General features: G+C 45.7%; 3 protein-coding genes across 14 annotated transcripts in view; 2 read left to right on the forward strand and 1 right to left on the reverse strand.

The window, feature by feature from the left end:
- Positions 1-22,187, reverse strand: part of TOMM6 (translocase of outer mitochondrial membrane 6) — a 466,247-nt gene that overhangs the window by 378,570 nt on the left and 65,490 nt on the right. The window lies entirely within an intron of this gene.
- Positions 587-13,948, forward strand: MED20 (mediator complex subunit 20). Of its 4 annotated transcripts, XM_032785844.2 has the most exons (5): positions 587-816; positions 1,031-1,192; positions 6,383-6,537; positions 10,141-10,394; positions 11,893-13,948. In XM_032785844.2, exons 3-5 carry the CDS (start codon positions 6,393-6,395, stop codon positions 12,106-12,108), a joined length of 615 nt encoding a protein of 204 aa, XP_032641735.1. In that variant the 5' UTR covers positions 587-816; positions 1,031-1,192; positions 6,383-6,392; the 3' UTR covers positions 12,109-13,948. The 4 variants fall into 4 exon arrangements, with proteins under 4 accessions (XP_032641735.1, XP_032641734.1, XP_032641736.1 ...); XM_032785843.2 differs by lacking the exon at positions 1,031-1,192 and having other exon boundaries at positions 588-816; XM_032785845.2 differs by lacking the exons at positions 587-816; positions 1,031-1,192 and adding an exon at positions 1,222-1,244.
- Positions 17,794-22,187, forward strand: part of USP49 (ubiquitin specific peptidase 49) — a 66,344-nt gene continuing 61,950 nt past the window's right edge. For 5 of the 9 annotated variants that reach the window (XM_075064894.1, XM_075064893.1, XM_075064899.1 and 2 more), the window contains exon 1: positions 18,133-18,188. The gene's annotated coding sequence lies outside the window, so the exon portion shown is untranslated. Of the gene's footprint in view, positions 17,998-18,122; positions 18,189-22,187 lie in introns of those variants that run through there. The other 4 variants (XM_075064895.1, XM_075064900.1, XM_075064896.1 and 1 more) reach the window with 3 other exon arrangements.

The following is a 22,187-nucleotide window of genomic DNA, read 5'->3' on the forward strand; positions in this document are numbered from 1 at the left end:
TTTTTGTAAAACCCAGGATTTATTCGGTTAAAAAACAGTTTAAACTGTAAACAAAGGGGCTTAATAATTCTTTAAAAGAGCTGCCCCTCCTAAATGTTGCCTTCTTTATGATGAAGGAGTTTGCAAGGTGTTTCCCTCAGCCTTTGTCAACTTCCTCCTGGGACACTGGGGAGCACTGACACAAGAATTCTTTCCTCCTGTTCTTCTGTGTCCCCTGGTTCTGCAGTCCCGTGCCAAGCAGTCTTTATTCCCACTCTGAAACCTGTCACATTCTTTGGTAACTGATCTGCGTCCAGGAGGCGGTAAGTAGCACGGGTTTCAGAGTAGCAGCCCTTTTAGTCTGTATCCGCAAAAGGAACAGGAGTACTTGAGGCACCCTGGAGACTAACAAATTTATTTCAGCATGAGCTTTCCTGAGCTTCAGCTCACTTCTTTGGATGCATCCGAAGAAGTGAGCTGTAGCTCACGAAAACTCATGCTGAAATGAATTTGTTAGTCTCTAAGGTGCCACAACTACTCCTGTTCTTCTTGTAAGTAGCACAGACCTACAGAGAGGCAGGGGGCCTGGCCTGAGACTCGTATCCGCCCCTCTGGATGACATCATTTCCTGCTTGTTGCTTTTCACTGGGATAACAGAGGGCAGGGAGGGGCTGCTGGGTTAGCAAATGTGCTTTCTGCCCAGGAGAGAGAGACATCCATATACAAGTCCTTGCTGCAAATATATTTGAAATACTATATAGTACCAGCTGAGCCTCCTCCTCCGTAGGGACCAGTCCAGCCCTACGTGAAGACTTCAGGAAGCATGGGAGTCACCTGGTAGGACTTTCTGTGTTGCGTGGTTAAAAAGCATGCCCGTGGTTGGGTTTTTATTTACTTGCAATGAATGTGACTGCATGATGTTTGTAGATTGGTGTCTGCCAGGAGCAGCTCTGTTACAGCAGGTTAGGTTCCATCAGTGGGGTGGGTTGGAGGGGGAGCTCCTTGCACCGAGCCCTGAAAGGTTACTTCCTTTGGAGGTGCTCTGTTGCAGGATGATCTCACGGCTGCCTATTCAGACTGCACTGATTCTTGCTGGGAGTGTACCGTGGCAGCTTCTTCAGCCTGTGCTCCTCGTTGGTGTTTGAGCTGCTGGTGCTGTCTTACTGTTCGAGCCAGCAGCACGCTGCTGCACCACCCGCTTGGTCATCGTCACGTGAGGCCCGGTGGGGATAATGGGAGAAGGCACCCAGCAGAAAAGAATACGGGTGAGGCAGGATCCTTGTTTAGGAGGGCTTGGAACATAAGAGCGGCCATACTGGATGAAACCAATAGTCTGTCTAGCCGAGTATCCTGTCTTCCGACAGTGGCCAATGCCAGGTGCCCCAGAGGGAATGAACAGAACAGGTAATCGGCAAGTGATCATCCCCTGTTGCCCATTCCCAGCTTCTGGCAAGCCGAGGCTGGGGACACTTCAAAGCATGGTTTTGCATCCCTGCCCATCCTGCCTAGTAGCCATTGATGGACTTATCCAGTATCGATTTATCTAGTTCTTTTTTGAAGCTTGACCTTCATAACATCCTCTGGCAAAGAGTTCCACAGATTCTGTGTGTGGTGTGAAGAGATGCTGCTGCTCAGGGAATGGAAAGAGGGAGCTGGCTGGGTTATGTTCAGTCAGGGATCTAGTTGGGCTTGTAATCATAGAATTATAGAAGATTAGGGTTGGAAGGGACCTCAGGAGGTCATCTAGTCTAATCCCTGCTCAAAGCAGGACCAATGCCAACTAAATCATCCCAGGCAGGATTTTGTGAAGCCTGACCGTAAAAACTTCTAAGGATGGAGATTCCACCGCCTCCCTAGGTAATCCATTCCAGTGCTTCACCACCTTCCTAGTGAAATAGTTTTTCCCAATATCCAACTAGACCTCCCCCACTGCAACTTGAGACCATTCCTCCTTGTTCGGTCATCTACCACCACTGAGAACAGCCGAGCTCCATCCTCTTTGGAACCCCCCTTCAGGTAGCTGAAAGCTGCTATCAAATCTCCCCTCTCTTCTCTTCTGCAAACTAAACAAACCCAGTTCCCCCAGCCTCCTAATCATTTTTGTTGCCCTCTGCTGGACTCTCTCCAATTTGTCCACACCCTTTCTGTAGTGGGGGGCCCAAAACTGGACGCAGTACTCCAGACGGGGCCTTGCCAGTGCCGAACAGAGGGGAATAATCACTTCCCTCGATCTGCTGGCAGTGCTCCTACTAATGCAGCCCAATATGCTGTTAGCCTTCTTGGCAAAAAGGGCACACTGCTGATTTATATCCAGCTTCTCGTCCACTGTAATCCTCAGGTCCTTTTCTGCAGAACTGCTGATTAGCTACTTGGTCCCTAGTTTGTAGCAGTGCATGGGATTCTTCTGTCTTAAGTGCAGGACTCTGCACTTGTGCTTGTTGAACCTCATCAGATTTCTTTTGGCTCAGTCCTCCAATTTGTCTAGGTCACTCTGGACCCTATCCCCACCCTCCAGCATATGTACCTCTCCCCGCAGCTTAGTGTCATCTGCAAACTTGCTGGGGGTGCAATCCATCCCATTATCCAGATCATTAATAAACATGTTGATCAGAATTGGCCCCAGGGCACGACCCCTGAGGCACTCTGCTTGATACCATCTACCAACTAGACATTGAGCCATTGATCACTACCCGTTGAGCCCGACAATCTAGCCAGCTTTCTATCCACCTTATAGTCCATTCATCCAATCCATACTTTTTTAATTTGCTGGCAAGAATACTGTGGGAGACCGTATCAGAAGCTTTGCTAAAGTCAAGATATATCACGTACACTGCTTTCCCCGTATCCACAGAGCCAGGTATCTCATCATAGATGGCAATCAGGCTGGTCAGGCATGACTTCCCCTTGGTGAATCATGTTGACTCTTCCTGATCACCTTCCTCTCCTCCAAGTGCTTCAAAATGGATTCCTTGCGAACCGGCTTCATGATTTTTCCAGGGATTGAGGTGAGGTTGACCGGTTTGTAGTTCCCCAGGTTCTTCATCTTCCCTTTTTTTAAATATGGGCACTACATTTGCCTTTTTCCAGTTGTCCAGGACCTCTCCCGATCTCCACAAGTTTTCAAAGATAATGGCCAATGGCTCTGCAATTACATCAGCCAATTCTCTCAGCACCCTCAGATACATTAGATCTGGACCCATGACTTGTGCATATCCAACTTTTCTAAATAGTCCTTAATCTGTTCTTTCACCACAAAGGGTTGCTCACCTCCTCCCCGTACTGTGTTGCCCAGTGCAGCAGTCTAGGAGCTAACCTTGTTCATGAAGACAAAGGCAAAAAAGGCATTGAGTACATTAGCTTTTTCCACATCATCTGTCGCTAGGTTGCCTTCCCCATTCATTAAGGTCCTACACTTTCCCTGACCTTTTTCTTGTGCTAACATACCTGTAGAAACCCTTCTGTTACTCTTCACATCCTTTGCTAGCTGCAACTCCAGTTGTGTTTTGGCCTTCCTGATTACACCCCTGCATGCTCAAGCAATATTTTTATACTCCTCCCTAGTCATCTGTCCAAGTTTCCACTTCTTGTAAGCTTCCTTTTTGTGTTTAAGCTCACCGAAGATTTCACTTCCATATTTGTTGTTGTTTCTGCACATCGGGATGGTTTGTTCCTGTGCCCTCAATAAGGCTTGTTTAAAATACAGCCAGCTTTCCTGGACTCCTTTCCCTCTCATATTAGCCTTCCAGGGGATCCTGCCCATCAGTTCCCTAAGGCAGTCAAAGTCTGCGTTTCTGAAGTCCGGGGTCCGTATTTTGCTGCTCTCCTTTCTTCCTTTTTGTGAGGATCCTGAACTCAACCATCTCAGGGTCATTGCTCCTCAGGTTGCCACTCACTTCTACTTCCTCCACCAATTCTTCCCTGTTTGTAAGCAGCAGGTCAAGAGAAGAACGGCCCCCTGGTTGGTTCCTCCAGTACTTGCACCAAGAAGTTGTCCCCAACACTTGCTAAAAACTTCCTGAATTGTCTGTGCACTGCTGTATTGCTCTCCCAGCAGATGTCAGGGTTATTGAAGTCCCCCATAAGAACCAGGGCCTGTGTTCTGGAAACTTCAGTTAACTGTCCAAAGAAAGCCTCGTCTACCTCATCCTCCTGGTCCAGTGGTCTGTAGCACATGCCCATCCAGGGCTGGTTCCAGGCACCAGCCCAGCAAGCAAGTGCGTGGGCTGGCCAACAGAGAGGGGCGGCACCTCTGGCTCTTCGGCAGCGGGTCCCTCACTCCTGGGAGCGAAAGACCAGCCACCGAATTGCTGCTGAAGACTGTACCGGCGGCGGGAGTGCCGCAGATCACAGTTGCAGCTTTTTTTTTTTTTTTTCTTTTTGTTACTTGGGGCGGCAAAAATCCTGGAGCCAGCCCTGCGCCCATCACGACATCACCCTTTTTGCTCTCGCTTCTAAACTTAACCCAAAGTCTCTCCACAGGCTTTTCTCCAGTTTCATACTGAAGCTCTGAGCAGTCATACCGCTCTCTTACATACAGTGCAACTCCTCCACCTTTCCTGCCCTGCCTGTCCTTCCTGAACAGTTTATACCCATCCATGACAGTCATGCGAGCTACCCCACCAAGTCTCTGTTATTCCAATCACATCATAATTCCTTGATTGTGCCAGGACTTCCGATTCTTCCTGCCTGTTTCCCAGGCTGCTTGCGTTCGTGTACAGGCACCTACGATAACTAGCTGACTGCCCTGCTTTCTCAGTATGAATCAGGAGCCCACTCTCCGTTGCACCCTCCTCCTTGTGTTTCCTCCTGGTATCCCACTTATCTCAGGGCTTAGATCACCGTCCCTCAGCAAACCTAGTTTAAAGCCCTCCTCACTAGGTGAGCAAGCCTGCCTGTGAAGATACTCTTCCCTCTCCTCGGTAGGCTTCAACAAGCTATGTCAATATTGCAGCTGGTAATGTAACATAATGGGAAAATGTTGCAATGGGCATTAAGGGCATGGAAGTCATGTATTTAAAAACAGGAGATCAAGGCTTTATACTGCTGAAGAGGGAAATAGGAGAGCTCTAAGGATATCAAGAACACGTTTGACCACAGGCTATCTGGAGCTACCAGTGTAACAGAGCGAAAACCTTGTGTGATGCTTATTTTATGTTTATAGGGTGACAAGGAAAATTTATCTCTACAGTGTCCCATCTGTCCTGGCACTTGGCCAGCACCCATTGCAGTGGTACTTAGTATGGTGCCAATGCCTGTTATGCTTGCTCTACCTGCCTTAGGGTTTTCTTAAATGCCTGTCACAGCTGGGTTGGGATGGCTGAGTGGTCTAACAGGCCATATTCAAAGCTTTGTCTTGTCCTCTCCTGGGTGTTCCAGCTTCCCTGTAGAGCTGTGGGTTCAAATCCTGCTTCTGACCCCTCTCTTCAATGCAGGGGTGGGCAAACTATGGCCTGTGGGCTGGATCTAGCCTGCCAGCCATTTTAACACGGCCCTTGAGCTCTCTGTGGGGAGTGGGATCTGGGGCTTGCCCCACTCCAGCAAGGTCAGGAGCCGCTCTACGCAGCTCCTGGAAGCAGCGGCATGGCCTGCCTCCGGCTCCTACGTGTAGGAGCTGCCACGGGGCCCAGCTTCGCATGCTGCCTCTGCCCTAAGTGCCGCCCCTGCAGCTCCCTTTGGCAGGGAACTGCGACCAATGGAGCTGCAGGGGCGGTTTCTGGGGATGGGGCCACGTGCAGAGCCGTCTGGCTGCACCTCCGTGTAGGACCCGGAGAAGGGACATGCCACTGCTTCTGGGACCTGCTTGAGGTAAGCGTTGCCCAGAGCCTGCACCCCTGAGCCTGCACCCCATCCCCCTGCCCTGATCCCCCTCCTGCCCTCCAAACCCCTTGATCCCAGCCCGGAGCACCTTCCTACACCCCAAACTCCTCATCCCCAGTCCCACCCTAGAGTCTGCACCCCCAACCAGAGTTCTCAGCCCCTCCCACACCCCAGCCCCCATTTTGTGAGCATTCATGGCCTGACATACAATTTCTATTCCCAGATGTGGCCCTCTGGCCAAAGAGTTCGCCCACTCCAGCTTTAATGGCTGGATGTCTTAGCTCAATGCTATAGCTCAAAAAGAAGTATATGGGTTTGATAGAAAAATTACGGGGTGAGGTTCCCTGCCCTGTGTTAGTCAAGAGGTCAGACGACTATCACAATGCTCTCTTCTGGCCTTTAAGTGAATGAGTCAAGTATGCAAGTGCCCTACAGATCAGATAACTATCCTGTATGTTGGCTTCTAATCTCTATTCTAGACTTTATAAATACATTGACTGGTTGAAATTGATTCTGACTTGGTTATCATATCTCTATGTATGCGATTACCGAATCTTTTCTGTTGCTTCCTTGTCTTCTATGACAGTGTGTCTCAGATGCCTGTGGCAGAGGGGAAGAGCGTCCAGCAAACAGTTGAAATCCTAACAAGGAAATTGGAGCTGCTGGGAGCAGAGAAACAAGGAACATTTTGTGTAGACTGTGAGACCTACCACACCGCTGCCTCCACCATGGGCAACCAAGGTCTGCATTTCACTTCCTTTCATGGAGTGATCAAAGCGCCCTGTGGCGATCGTTAAGGCTGATCGCTGGGGTTGGTAGAACTCAACTTGAGTAATGTTCAGGGAAGTAATTGCTCTCTTATTTTCTGACAAGGACATCTAATGCCAGCTCTGAGGTTGAGTCTCAATCCCACTAATGTTTCCACCCCCCCCTCCGCCCCCCGCTTCTTTTCTCCAATTATTCAGAGTGTCACTACTGCAATAACTTGGCGGTAGCTGTAGGGAAGAAAAGTAAAATAGGGACCAGATGCATGGATTCTGTCCTCAAAATCCATGCATTCTATTCTCCCAGTGTTTAAAATATATGTCACAATACTGACCTACCTCACATGGGGTTGGGTGGCTTGACTGCCGATAATAAAACGCTTGGTGATCTTTGGATGAAAGATGTTGCATCGATAAAGATTATGATTCACTCCCCAAAAGCTTCCTTAACACCAAGTTAAGACTGACCTGCAATGCCTCGTACCTTCTGAGTGCATCTGTACTTAAACTGCTGAAAACCAGCAAGTACAGAGTTACGGTACTCGTCAATCCTGCAACCTTCATATTGCCCTCTTTGAGTGATGCCCCAAACCTGCTGTTACAGACAGTAATAATCTGTCCTTCCACTTGTCATTCTGCAAGGGTACAAGGAAATGCTGGTCAACCTTAACTATTAACAAGGATTTTAGGTAGGGAATTTCCCTTGTTTGAGGAAGCGGTGGTACGGGAGGACAGTTTTCTGAGGGAGACCATAGAATGGTGTCATGACTCTTTTTAAGTGGGGCTGTATCTCAGGACACCCTTTTTAATCAACTGCAGATTTAGACTCCTAGCCCCTACCCCTGGTTCCTGGTACCATGGCACTTTTTCAAGACAATCTGAGTGAGCATGTGGACTACAGAGTGCTTAAAAAAAAAGTAACTCAAGCAACTAGTCTCACCTTCAGCTGTCATGGTGTTACAGCAGGGGTCGGCAACCTTTCAGAAGTGCTGTGCCGAGTCTTCATTTATTCACTCTGATTTCAGGTTTCGGGTGCCAGTAATACATTTTAACATTTTTAGAAGGTCTCTTTCTATGAGTCTATAATATATAAACAAACTATTATTGTATGTACAGTAAATAAGGTTTTTCAAATGTTTAAGATGCTTCATTTAAAATTAAATTAAAATGCAGAGCCCCCCAGACCGGTGGCCAGGACCCAGGCAGTGTGAGTGCCACTGAAAATCAGCTCGCATGCCGCCTTCGGCACTCTTGCCATTGGTTGCCTACCCCTGCATTACAGCTTCGCTATAAAAACAACAAAGAGTCCGGTTGCACCTTAAAGACTAACAGATTTATTTGGGCATGAGGTTTCGTGGGTAAAAAACCTCACTTCTTCGCTATAAGTGTCTCTAGAAGTCAGCAGAGAGCTTGTGCCTCAGTCTTTCTGTCTGGGAATGTGCATGGCTTCACTGTTGCCCATGCAGAGTTCTCTGTGAACACTAGGCACTCTGGCTCAAGATATTTCTTGCAACTTTGCCCTGCTGTTGGATTTTGCTGATCACTTCCACGCTGTTTGCATGTAAGAAAAGTAACAGACATTTGATTTTTTTTTTGATTTTTTTTTTTGTGATGTCTGCAGAAATCTACCAAAGGGCTAGTTCTTTATATAGGCAGCTGCACAGTATCATAGCTCTTCCTTCTAAAGCCCCATGCGAACCAGTTATAAAGCGTCCACTTTTCCTTGAATACCCAAAACAACATTCTGCTGATGGCGTGCCCCATTGGCTAATGAATCAACGGTGATGAAAAATATAGTTTGGGGTATTTTTCCTATGTAACAACTTTAAAAAAGAATGTCCTTTCACAGCTAAGTAAAGGCTACATGGTATGGCATTTCTTGCGTTAGACTCTCATTAAGAGTCTAATTCTGGTTGTTGGGCTTGGTGTGTGGGTGGCTGGGTGGTGCGGTGGCCTGTGATATACAGGCGGTCAGACAGGATGATTTGGTGGTCCCTTCTAGCCTTAAACTGTATGGCTCTATGTAATAGCAACAGCTGTGTGTGTGAATGCTCATTTAGCGGCTCCCTAAATCATCAGCATATTTTTTTTCCAAATGCATGTGTTATGCGGAAAGCACGTTAGGCCCCAATCAGCAACTGGCCATGCATGGACATACCCCTGCACTCAGATGGCCTTCAGTGAACTCAGCATGGGTGCACAGAGTCACTGTGACTCTCTCACATCTGTGTCTCAGTTTCTATGATGGTGCCTTGGTGGTAGTGATTTTCTGCTGGCTTGTGCTAGCGCAAAGTATGATACCATACTATGTAATCTCCCCACCCCCTCTGCTGCACTGGCGAGTGAATGAGAGTTAAGACTAGACTCCACCTATCCGCCTGTACACCTGCTCCAGGGATGGACAAGTACAGTAAGCAGGTGCCCAGACCCAGGATCTGCATGGGCAAGGGGGAGTCTTTATTTCCTCTAACATCCCTGCAAGGGATGTATAATGCAAGTCACAATCTAGTCCTAGGTCATTTATAATGCCTTCGAGCCCCACTGGAACCCTCTTTTGTGCATGAGGAATTACTGGTTGAGTTCACTGGGGCTGTTTGTGTAACTGCTCTTTTGCAGTCTGGCCCGTAGATTGTTAAAGCAGAAAGAATATTAGAAATCCAATGCACTCATCCCTGTTCATGCTCTTTATTTACATTTTGCCCTTCTCTCATCTTGGGCAGTGTAAATCAAGGTCGCTTTTGTCTCTAGTCAGTTTCTGTCTCAGCGCCACTGGTTTTGGGTTGTGTGTACTGCAGGAGCAGGGGTTATTGGTCTGAAAAATGTTTCTGCTGGGATTTCAAAAAAATAAATAAATTCCTATTTGTGTTCAGTTTTGTATAAGGGTTGGAAGGATTCTTAGTTTTTCCCCAGTGCCTAAATTTTGAGTTGACGGTGCCCCTAAGGAGTAAAGTTCCTGAGAATTCATCGTGGTGGGTCAGTGTTTGGATCCGTTCATATGGAATGTTAAAGGAATCCTGGCTCCAAATATTGAATTTGTTCAAGTTGGGCTCTCTTGTTACAAAGAGTGGAGGGCATCCAGTATGCGCTCTCATTATTAGACATTTAAGTATCATCAGTTCTGTAGACAGTTCCCACCTCTCTTCCCCAGTAAAATATCCCATTTCCCAAGGTGACATAGGTATGTATCAGTGGGTGAATTGGTAAATGGAAACCCAGCAGTAAAGTTAGCAGTCAGATGGCTCTCTTGAGTAATTGGTGCAAAACATGTTGAGAAATTTGAGTTTTGGCCTCATACATCTCAGTAGGCACAGGAAATACAGAGATCAGGATGTGTTCTGGAATGGCAAAAATGTTAATGTACCTGCCTGAGGTTTTTTATGTTTTGTTTTTAGATCATAAAACAAACCCAAATACGCAGCATCCAGAACCATATTAAACATTCATGAGGAATACAGAAATCCTGAAATAGCGTTTCTTTTGTCCTTGTCTTTGTTGATTCTAACAGATGTTTCTTCTTGAAAGCACATAAGAAGGAAGAAGCATCATTTCTACAGTTAAAATACCATTGCTCTTGTTCCAGGGCAGGCTGGCAAGCTGATGTACGTGATGCATAACTCTGAATATCCCCTCAGCTGTTTCGCTCTCTTTGAAAACGGCCCCTGCCTCATAGCAGATGCCAACTTTGACGTCCTGATGGTGAAACTGAAAGGCTTTTTCCAAAACGCCAAGGCAAACAAGATAGAGAGCCGGGGTACACGGTACCAGTACTGTGACTTCTTGGTGAAGGTTGGCACTGTTACCATGGGGCCCAGTGCCCGGGGAATATCTGTGGAGGTAAGGCTGTTTGTTCCTTGAGGTGGCTAGTGTCATTGACTTCAGTGAAACATAGAATTGTAGGATCAGAAGGACCTTGTGCTCCTCCTGTCTAGCAATGAGAGTATTGCGATTAGAGTCACGAGCATCAGTCCTAGCTCACCAGCTGCCTAAATATGGTCAAGTACTTTGTAGGCATCATGACAGAGGTGAGTTTGAGGGACGATGCCCTGGCTTTGCCGACCTTAAAGGGGAGATATTCCAGTGTGTATGAGATGACATGGGAAAAGGTGCAAAGGTGTTTGAGGGAAAAATAAGACTAATGGGTAAAAACAACTGGCATCATTAGCAGAGCAGAGGCATATGTTGAAGGCTCAGTAATGTGTATGAGAGGATAGGTGGGACTGTGCTAAGCTAGGAAGCACCTCTGAAAGTGAAGAGGAGTAGTTTTGTTTTGGACACAATGGAAAAGGGGAGCCAGATTTTTGTCTCTCTTTCTAAACACTTTTAAGTCCTGTTTTACAAATATTTGATTGATCATCTCATTGGACATCTTTAAACATGTGTTTCAACATTCCTAGTCAATAGAAACAGAGATCAAGTAATAGCATTATTATATTTCAGTAGAATAAACACAGTTGCCATAATGATACCAGCCTTTCTATTGATCTTAGGTTTAGCAGAAGCTTGCTTTATACCAGACTCGAGTTTGGGACCCAATCTGAGCCGCCTGTCTTGTGCTTTGGAAAATTTGTTTAATTAAAAACATGTATCATCTTAATCCTGCTTATAAACACCCTCACCCTTGTTGAGTAAGGCAAGCTGGGTTTGCTGAATCCTGAGGTTCATCAGCATTCATAAGAGGATATAAATATCAGATCCCCATTTGCAGTTCATTTGCAGTTTATCATTCTTGTCAGCTTGCAGGGATGGTTTTGCCTTTTTTTTTTTTTTTTTAAATAAGCAAATAGAACACCTGTGACAGTGAAGACGTTGGTAGCTGGTTCTGAGCACATTTCCACGGCTACCTGTCTGATTCTTTTTTACACAAGCACACAATCTAACAATCCACCTCATTTCTGACACGCAACATCCTTGTTATTCCTGACCCAAGTCCCTCCTGGGCAAAGTGGCATTTGAACCAAGGTCTGCAGAGGTGAATGGCTAGTGCATTAACCTCTTGCTGTGCCATCTAGCCCCAGAGTACTTAGGTCACTTAATGATGATGCATGTGCAGCTTTCTGATAACCTTTTACTTCCCTGGTCCCCATTGCTTTTGTAAGTAAAAATTCAGGTGAGTTCCTTGAATGTTTTCTAGGGTGCTGGCTCATTGCTTATCAAATAAGTGAAGGAGGAAAAAAATTAAACATCTCCTTTTAGTTTGCATATATGAGAAGGATTGTATATCCCTTTGTCTCCAAAGGATTGACGCGTTCTGTATCAGAGTTCAAAGTTAATTGTCTCCTCTGTGGTTACCATCCTCTGCTCCAGGCTTCAGTGCTCCTGTTTCTGTTGCCAGGTGGAATACTGCCCATGTGTGGTAGCCAACGACTGCTGGAACCTGCTCATGGAGTTCATGCAAAGCTTCATGGGGAATCACACTCCTGGAATCCCATCCGTGTTTGGCAACAAGCACGACAGCATCTACAGCCCAGGTGACACAATGGCTCAGTACATGGAACTGTTCAACAAGATCCGCAAACAGCAGCAGGTGCCTGTAGCTGGGATCAGATGAAGAAGATTCCAGGAGACTTTCTTTTTAAAGTGACAATATCCTCTTTTTTCTGATTGTCCTCATGGATAAGGAATCCCAGCCCTTTGCTCAGTACCATTCATCTCCATATAGCAGGGGTAGAATCAATTTTTCCTACCTCCAAACTTGGTCTAAAATATAGAGTGTGTTTCATCCCTTATTCAGTGGTTAGCCCATTGGCGCTGGTGTGTCTCAGTGCAACAGCAATGCTTGATTTCTGATGGTAAATGTTCTTCTGCAGAAGGATAAAGTAGAAAACCCAGCTATGTGCACATACAGGCAGGGTTTTATTGTCCCTCATTTTCCGTAGCGGTAGGCTGGTGAATGTGGGTTTTGGGGATATTCGTATGGAAACATTTTGGTACCACTTTAATAATAATTAAAAAAAGGCTTATTTTCATATACGGATGTGGAGTCTTTTTATCCAGCCAAGGGTTCTGTGTGTGTGGTAACAAATTTCTTTAATTTTTCTCTAGTGCAGAAGTTATTTCTTAGCTATGTTTATCTTTGATTTTGTTGAGGGGCTTTACACCCTCAATGGAAAATAATTTCCTTTTGTGACCAAAAATCTCTCTCAATTCTTTGCTGTCCCCTTGTGGTTATGTTCTTAACTTGCCATCATCTTTGATTGCTGATGGGTGGATTAAAACCTTCTGGCTCTCAAACGATACAAATGGAGTCTGGCCTTCCTGAAGGATTCTTCTCATCTGTTGAAACAAAGTATCTGCCACCCTATCTCATGGTTAGAAAGGGAACTGATAAAACTGAGAGGTCTCTTTGCTTTAAATCTCTATTCACCTGTGAAGTCCCATTGATTTCAGTCGGACTATTAAGGTGAGTAAGGGTTTGCAAGCGGCAGATTGTAGATTTCCTGCAGGGGTTGAATATCATACAGCAATGATTTACTTATTTGAATGGAAAGCTAGGGAAATTCCTTTCCTTTAAGCCATCTGTGCCTTTGGCTCTAAACACTGAGGAGCTGCCTGCCTGGGGAATGTAAATTTCCTCTCTCCTCTTTATATTTTTCTGTGGTTTGTGTTGTTTGCTAAATAGATAGCAGCCTGGCTGTTTACCTCGGTTCTGCAGCTGCAAGACTTTTGTGTTGCTTCCCCTGAAAGGCCTTCCCTCCCAAGGAACTTCCCAAGTAAATAGCTGCTAGGCAAGGATCTTCTCCGCTTAATTTCAGAATTCTGCGTCTTTCAAATGAGCAGAACTATCCTCGCCCTACAGCCACTCCTCCTGCTGAACTCCCATTGAGGTCAGTGGGAGTTCCATGCCCAGAGGCTTTGCAGGGTTGTCAGTCCTTAACGTCACACCAGTTTGAGCAAGTAACCTGCAGGACCAGTGCATGGCTTTAAAAAACGTGTTGTACATCTCCAGCCCATAGACGGAACTTGCACTGCAGCCCTGTATCTAAAAAGTAAACTGAAACAGAAGTCTTGGATCTAAATAAACCTGATCTTCCAGGCAAGCTGTAATTCGACAGGGTCTGGGGAAGAAGGTTGAAGATGTGTTTCTGGAGGATTGGAGAGAGAGACAAGCTGTTTTGTTGCTTTGATTTACTGGTTGATGGAGTTGATTGATTTATTATTTATATATGAGGGTTTTGTTTGTGTTTGTTTCGTTTTCTTGCTGAAGTGGGGACATCATTTATGCCTGTAAGTGTAACTAATTGTTACAGCACCTAGAGCTTGTTGTATGGGCATTTTTTAATTATTATTTAACTCTGAATACATTAAATAACATGGCAGTGGGGGCTCGTAAGCCCTGCTTAAATGATTTGCAACAAACCGTGTTTAAATAAATTAGCAATTTGAGCATATTGGAAGCCTGGGAAGATAGTTTGGGGTCTGGTCTTGCAACTCAAAGGCATGTTACTCACTAAATCCTCAAAAAGAAAAGGAGCACTTGTGGCACCTTAGAGACTAACAAATTTATTTGGGCATAAGCTTTCATGGACTACAGCCGACTTCGTCGGATGCATAGACTGGAACATACAGGAAGAAGATATTTATACATACAGAGAACATGAAAAGGTGGGAGTAGCCATACCAACTGTAAGAGGCCAATCCGTTGAGATGAGCTATCATCAGCAGGAGAAAAAAACTTTTGAAGTGATAATCGAGATGACCCATAGAAAGTGTGAAGATACTTAACATAGGGAAATAGATTCAGTTTGTGTAATGGCCCAACCATTCCCAGTCTTTGTACAAATCTAAGTTAATTGTATCTAATTTGCATATTAATTCAAGTTTAGCAGTCTGTCTTTAGAGTCTGTTTTTGAAGTTTTTTGTTGTAAAATTGCCACCTTCAAGACTAAAGCCTGACTCTCTCACTGACTTCAGGGGAGTCTTGTGAGTAAAGTTTGCAGAGTGCAGCCCTTAGCTCATTGTTACTCTGTGTGTGGCTAGGATCTTTAACCAAAAAATTCTGCTCTTTGGACAGATCATCTTCTCAATCCTGCTTTTTTTTTTTCTTTTAATTTAAAAAAAGGCTGTCGAATTGTGACTGGAAGATTAGGCACATCAAATATTGCAAATGCCTCTCTTAATCCAAAAAGGGTTTTGGTATCTCAGATGCCTTTTGTAACCAAAGTCACATGTCTTTAAAGAGTATAATGTGTGTGCTGGATCTCACTGGTGTTTGTTCTCTTCTTAAGGCTGGTTACTGTTCTGCAGTCACAACCCTGAACCCCTTGGGCTAAATTCTGCTCACTCCAGTGACATCAGTAGGGTTGCATGGGTGTAAGGATAGGATCTAGGCCTATTATCTCTTAGTAAAGGCATCCATTGATGTGACTGCCTTCTCTAAAGTAGGGGATTGACTGACTGCTTCATGCAAAAGGCATTTCTTTTCCTCTCTGGGACCCCTGTTTTGACGGGGAAAATTTATTATCCCTTCTGCCCCTCCCAGCAAGGCTGTACTAGGGCCAGTTGACTTGGCTTCAAACAGCGGTAGTCTGCCTCTAACTGAGTGTTAAGTTTTTGGTCATGTTATGTTAACGTTATTGAGCCTACACAGTTGAAAACTGCACCATTTTTGCCTGTCAGTACAGGGCCTGGGAGGTTAGATTTCCCTGCAACTTTGCAGCATTTTTGAGAGGGAGACTCTCCTGGGCACCAACTTGGGGCTTGCCTCTTCTCCTCTGGAAGTCATTGGGAGTCTTTGCCACTGATTTCAGGGGGAGCAGGATTGGGCTCTACGTAACAATGATCAGCTGCAGACTTCAGTGCTTTTTTGAGTGGAGGTATGTATTATTATCCTGCTTTTACCACTGAGGAAACTGAAGCATAGAGTGTTTAAATGACTTTACTTGGGGTCACATTGCAATTCAGTGGCAGAGACAGGAACCAAATCTGTCTCCTGACTCAATAATGGCTTCAGAGAGGGAGCCAACAGCACACTGAGACTATTCCTACTGCTACAAAACTACTCAAGACAGTTAAGTCCCAGACAGACTGTGAAGAGCTACACAAGGATATCTCAAAGCTGGGTGACTGGGCAATAAAATGGCAGATGAAATTAAATGTGGATAAATGTAAAATAATGCACATTGGAAAATATAATCCCAGTTACACATATAATGATAGGGTCTAAATTAGCTGTTACCACTTGAGAGAGATCTTGGAGTGATCATGGATAGTTCTCTGAAAACATCCACTCAATGTGCATTGGCAGTCAAAAAAGCTAACTGAATGTTGGGAATCCTTAAGAAAGGGATAGATGATAAAACATTGCCTCTATATAAATCCATGGTATGGCCACATCTGGAATATTGCGTGTAGATGTGGTCACCCCATCTCAAACAAAATATATTGGAATTGGAAAAGGTTTAGAAGAGGACAACAAAAATGATAAGGGGTATGCAATGGCTTCCATATGAAGAGAGATTAATAAGACTGGAACTTTTCAGTTTGGAAAGGAGACGACTAAGCGGGGGATATGACAGAGGTCTATAAAATCATGAAATTAATAGGCAGCAGGCTTAAAACAAAAGGAGGTATTTCTTCCCAAAATGCACAGTCAACCTGTGGAGCTCCTTGCGAGAGGATATTGTGAAGGCCAAGACTATAACGGTTCAAAAAAGAACTAGATACATTCATGGAGGACAGATGCATCAATGGCTATTACCCAGGATAGGCAGGGATGGTATCCCTAGCCTCTCTTTGCCAGAAGCTGGGAATGGGCGATAGGGAATGGATCACTTGATGATTACCTGTTCTGTTCATTCCCTCTGTGGCACCTGCCATTGGCCACTGTCAGACGACAAGATGTTGAGACACTCTGAAACCTGAGCTAGATGGACCTTTGGTCTGATCCAGTATGGCTGTTCTTATGTTCTTACTACGTACCATTATTCTCCATACTTATACAGTGCCTGCACGTTGGTGCGGCGCTTTACAAAGTGAGTAAGTATATAAAGGGTCAAAGTAACCCTTGGTTTAACTTTTTTTGATGTTAAAGGAATTACACCAAGACTGAATTTGGCTGCGGGAGTTGACAGTCTAAGGGTGCACTCTATGGGGAAAATCCCATTGAAGCCCAGGTACCAGCATGGATCTCTGTTTAGGACCAGGGCCTAAAATAGACCAGAGGTGGGCCAAAGGTGATGGTATGAAGAAAGTTTGAAAGATTCCTGGAAGAAGTAAGTTTTAAGGAGAGATTTTAATGAGGAAAGGGTGGTTGTTAGTAGACAAAGGCTCAGTGCTCCTTGGCCATTAATTTGCAAAGGCAATTTAGATGACTTCTCCTTTGATTTTTATGTGTGTTTGTGAAGTGCTCTGTGATTTTCTGGAATCCATTGTGCCAGGACAGTCTGGATTTATTGGAGTGTTCTGCCTTCTTCAAGGCTGAGACTACCTCGGTAGGTGCTAATGATAGAAAATGTCCCTCTCTCACTCGCCACTGCATTGTACTACACAGCTTCTGTGCCCCATGGCAGTGACCTAGGCAGCGGTGGTGCGTCACGTGGCCTGTGTGGTGTGGCAGCGGATTATGTGGTCCCATGGCAATGTTCCCATGCAATGATGAGGCCAGATGTGTCCCGTAGCAATGGCCCTGCCTGACATGGCCTGGACATTGCAGTGTCCCCATGCAATGATGGTGCCTGATGTGGCCCTGTGCACTCAGCACCACCTGGACTGGTCCCATGGCAGTGTCCCTGTGCACCAGTGGTGCCAGAGGTGGCCCTGTGGTAGTGTCCCTATGCAATGGTGGTGCCAGAGGTGGCCCCATGCACTAGTGGTGCCAGAAGTGGCCCCATAGCAGAGGCCCCGTGCAATGGTGATGCGGGACATGGCCCCTACAGGCTGGAAAGCCTGATGTGGCCATGGCCCTAGCTTGGACTCTGTGTGGCTGCAATGAGGAGGAGGGGAGCTCAGCTCCCTGCAGCCTGGGCCCCTCTGAGCGTGGGGGGGCGCCACACAAGGCGCTCCTGCCCCTTTAAGAGTTTCTTTGTCTCTGAAACATCCTTATTTACCCTCGTGTGACTCAACCAAACTTCAGACTGCGATTCACAAAGCCCGGCTACGTCACCGTCCCGGGGTGGGGCTATGGAGTCCCCGCCCCTCCGCCCTTCTTCCCCCTCCCATTCCGCAGCGCAATTGCCCTAAGCCACTGAGGAGCCTGCCCCGGCCGGCTACGCAAGCGCCGTAAGCTAGTCCCGCGTTCGAAATCTCGAGCAACGCAAGCAGCGTAAAGCCGCGGGGAATTCATCGGCAGTCTGCGCAATTCACGTACACTAGTAAAAAGTTCGCGGTCTGGGCAGCGTAAATGGCATAAAATAAAGGAAAGTTTCCGCTGTGCTCGGTCACGGGCGTAACGCGCCGAAGAACCCCGCAGGGCCGCTCACGAGAGCCTTGCGGACATGGCGTAAGTGGTGTCAGTGAATGGGGCGTACGGCGCTAGCGAAGGGCGGGGAGGATGGAATGTGTGGCGTGCTTTCCGACCAATGGGGTCGGGGGGCGGGCGGGGCTGGCGGCCAATGGGCGGGGAGGGGGCGGAGCCCGCCCCGGTTGGGGTGTCTCGCGCTCGGTGACAGCTCGCGCGTGCTGATGATGGCGGTAAATAAAGGGGTTGATGGGGGAGGGGTGCTCTGACCCCCCCCGGGGGAGGGGGCTTCACTCCCCTGAGGGGGGCTGGGGAGAAGGGGTTCAACCCCAAACTGGGGGTGTGAGCCCCCCTATAAGTGGAGGTCTGGGGGGATTCACCTCCCCGCAGGGGCTGGGTACGGGGCGTCTAACCCCCCGGGGTAGGGTGTGAGGGGGCTTCATCCCCCTGTGCGGAGCCTGGGGGGGTCTAACCCCTCATGGGGGGCTGGGTACAGGAGGGGTTTGGGGGGGTTAGCCCCCAGTTGGTGAGATGTAAGGGGGCTTCATCCCCCAGTGGGGAGACTTGGGGGGAGTCTAATGGGGTTAATCCCTAGTTTGGAGGGTGAAGTGCTTCATTGCTCAATGGGGGGCGGGATCAGGTGGGTTTATTCCCAGAGTGACGGGGGTGGGGGGAGCTGAAAGGGTTCATCTACATGGGGGGTTCACACGACCCCAGGCAGGGGCTAAAGGGGCCTTCATGCCCACAATAGCGAGTGGGGACAAGGAGGCTGGGGTCACCCCCTACATTGTGAGGTTGGGGAGAAGCTGCTGATGGAGGCCAAGGAAGAGTTTACTGCCCTTTGGTGGCTAGGGTGAGGTTCAGCCCTGGAGTGGGACATGACTGGAGGAGGGGCTCAGGGAGCTAGAGGAAGAGCTCAGGGAGTGAGGACCGGTGTGGTTGAGGGAGCTGAGATGAGCTGAAAACTAGAGGGGGCAGGTGCTGGAGGTGAAGGGGACCTGGGCACAGATATTCTAAGGGAGGCTGAGGCAAGTGTTGAAGGGGAAAGGTTGGTCTGGGAGCAAGGGATGATGAGTGGAGGCTGGATCAAGGGAGAGGCTAGGATGGTGGTTGAGTAGTGGTTGGGGCCCTCGGTGATTGGAACAGGCAATATAGAGAGGAATAATGAGTTACTGGGTAGAGAGTTGGAACAAGAATTAACTATGAAGAGGCCAGGTCCCTCCCAGAATTAGGCCCTAATTGTGTAGCAACTTTTCCTTAAATCCTTTTTGCCTTACTCACACCAGTAGAACCATTGAAGTCTGTGTGACTTCCGAGTTTAAGGAGAACAGGAGTTAAGTTGTGTAGCTACTTCTGTTTGAACATAGTGACTCTGAAGATGATGCTTTAAATGACAAATTCATATAGTTTTATAACAATATTTAAAGTTGATTTTAAATGTGTGGCACACAAGCTCCCCCTCTCTCTAACCAGAGCAATGGCAGGGAGTGTGTTGGGTGCTTCTTTATAAATAAAATGATTAACTCCAATTTTATCCAAAGCCCCAGTGTACACATACTAAGGGAAATAATTTGATAGTGTTAGGGGGGTGGACTAGATTACCTACTAGAGACTTGCAGCCCTAGCTCCCATGAATAGTCCTTACTCACGTGTCCCATTGAAGTCACTATGCTTGAGTAAATGTTGCAGGATGGAACACAAAATCTTTTCTTCTTCCAGCTACCACGATTTTATCCTCTTATCTTCTAGAAAAGAGGGAACAAAAAATCTCTTTTGTTCACTTCGTTTGAAGTTTCCATCTGTTTTGTTTTATTTGAGAGGAGCAAGCCTTAGTATTGGTAGGGGGGAAGAAGTTGAGGTTGGAAGAAGAAGTGTTTACTGACAGGTTTTTAACAAAGAGAAATACATAATATTTGATTTAGCATCTTTGATACAAACAGTATTCCCCAAAAGCGTTGCAGAGAGAGAGAAATAGAAATTAATAGCAGAGGGGCAGAAATATAGGCATCTCCTTTTAGTTCTTTTGATTGTTACTGTCAGCCTTGAGAAGTCAGACCCACATTTAAACTGCATTTAAAACATAATTGCAACCTGGAGAATTGACAGCAGCTTGAGTGCTCCTCCCACAAACACATACTCTTTCCCCTCTGTCAATAAAGAAAAGTAAACTCAAATTATGCTTAGTTTCTGGAGTAGTTTTAAAAAGAGTCTAAGAATACATAATTATTGGGAATGCAAGAAGCTTAGTGTTTTTATAAGTGAATTTGAAGTTACAAGTCTAATTTCTAAAAGTTTGTGATATGCAAACTAAGGCCTTGGCTACACTAGAAATTTCAAAGCGCTGCCGGGGCAGCGCTTTGAAGTGTGAGTGTGGTCAGAGCGGCAGTGCTGGGAGAGCGCTCTTCCAGCGCTGCAAGTAAACCACATCCTTTACGAGTGTAGCGTGCAGTGCTGGGAGCCGTGCTCCCAGCGCTGCTGCCCTGATTACACTGACGCTTTACAGCGCTGCATCTTGCAGCGCTCGGGTGTTTTTTCACACCCCTGAGCACGAAAGTTGCAGCGCTGTAAAGTGCCAATGTAGCCACGCCCTAAGTTTTTTTTTAGATTATTTCTGGTCCCCCTCTCTTTCATCTGATTTAGAAAATCCCAGATTTATTGTTATGTTCACAAGGGATAGATCTGAAAACATTTATATGTTGTCTGCCTTGTAGGAATAAACACACTGTCTGCTAAAATCTGTCTCTGTCTCTCTAAATACATTTGTCAGTGTATTTATGTATATATTTGCATACACAAACATGAGTAGATCTTTGAAAAGCTGCTCAGTTTGAGAAATAGATATTTGCTATATAGTGTTCTATAATGCATTGGAAATGCAAACATGCTAATTTGTGTTCCTGAAAGAAATAATTCCTAACATTAAGAAATGTTTGTTTATTAAAGAATTCAGAGCTCTCATGAAGGCGTGTCAGCTCGTTTTGGATTATATAGATGAAAGTGTAAAAAAAAAAAAGAAAAAAAAAAGCTGTGTTTTGTTTTAATAATCGGTTAGAGCTGGATTCCGCAAACCCCTCAGGTGGGTTTGCAAGATCTGTCCTTTTTGCGTAGTGCTGCTTCACAGAATATAGATTAAGTTGCTTTCTGGGCCCTGAAGAGCTTGAAGTGAAGAGATTTGATGTGCACTACTTTTTCCTTACTGAGACAAAACTCTAACTGACTTCAAAGGATGTTTTTCTTAAGGAAATACAGATCAGACCCATAGAAAGACTAGGCAAAAACTGGGGACCACACATTAGGTTAAGGATGGTAAGGAGGGATGATTGAAATGGACAATAAGCTTACAAGGATTCCTGGTAGAAATAAGTTTAAAGTGATATTTGGATGGGAAGAGAAGGCTCTTGGTGGATGAAATCTGAGACGCTGCTTCAAGAGAAGGGAACAGCATGAATAAGGCTGGAAGATAGGGGTAGGAAGAAGATGAAGAGAGTAGTGGATATTGGGAGGGGGAGCAGAGGAATTAGAGCAGATAAGTTGATGGATGAGATCATGAATATGAAGATCCTTCCGTTTGTGTAAATACGGTCGGCCAAATTCACCTTTGTCAAAAGTGGGTATTACTTAACTGAAGTCAATAGAATAAGCAGCCTGTTTAAACTAGTGGATAATTTGGCCCTGGTGTCTTGTACTTGATCTCTGCTGGTGTATGTCTAAGATATACTTGGAGCATGCTGTGACTTATTTGACAATGGCATCTTCAACACATTACTTTGTTGTTGTTTTTTTAATATTTATTATATAATATTTACAGTGAAGTAGATTTTTTTTTTTAACTAAACTGAAGGGAGGATTTGGTATCTAGTAGGTATCCAGGCTTTATTTATCTGGGTCATTTTGCTTCATATTTTTAGTTTCAAAGTTTTTGTACATACTGTAAATTGAAAGCTGAAGAACTGGAATCTGTCAGCTGATAATGTTCCACGTGCTTTATTACCATTTGTTATTAGACTTTCTGTTTCTGCTTTCTGAGACTGCAGATTTCACAAGTATGATTCTGTTTTATATCGTGTGGTTGAGTCCAGTTGAACTCTTGACAGGTAGATCCTATGGCACAGTTAAATATCAAATATTACTTTTTGAGTTCTCTCAGTTGCACAATCATCTTCTGAGCATCTTTGCTTGAAAGGACTCACATAACTGTAGCAATACAATAAAAGTGGAAATGGCACACATGT

This window comes from Chelonoidis abingdonii, chromosome 4 (assembly GCF_003597395.2).
Source record: "Chelonoidis abingdonii isolate Lonesome George chromosome 4, CheloAbing_2.0, whole genome shotgun sequence".
Classification (NCBI taxonomy): Eukaryota; Metazoa; Chordata; order Testudines; family Testudinidae; genus Chelonoidis; species Chelonoidis abingdonii.

What these genes read in the sequence shown, in the direction of transcription:
- MED20 (XM_032785843.2), top strand. An exon ending in CTCCACCATGGGCAACCAAG is followed by an intron (nt 6,538 to 10,140) that starts GTCTGCATTTCA and finishes CTCTTGTTCCAG; the next exon opens with GGCAGGCTGGCAAGCTGATG. An exon ending in CCCGGGGAATATCTGTGGAG is followed by an intron (nt 10,395 to 11,892) that starts GTAAGGCTGTTT and finishes TTCTGTTGCCAG; the next exon opens with GTGGAATACTGCCCATGTGT.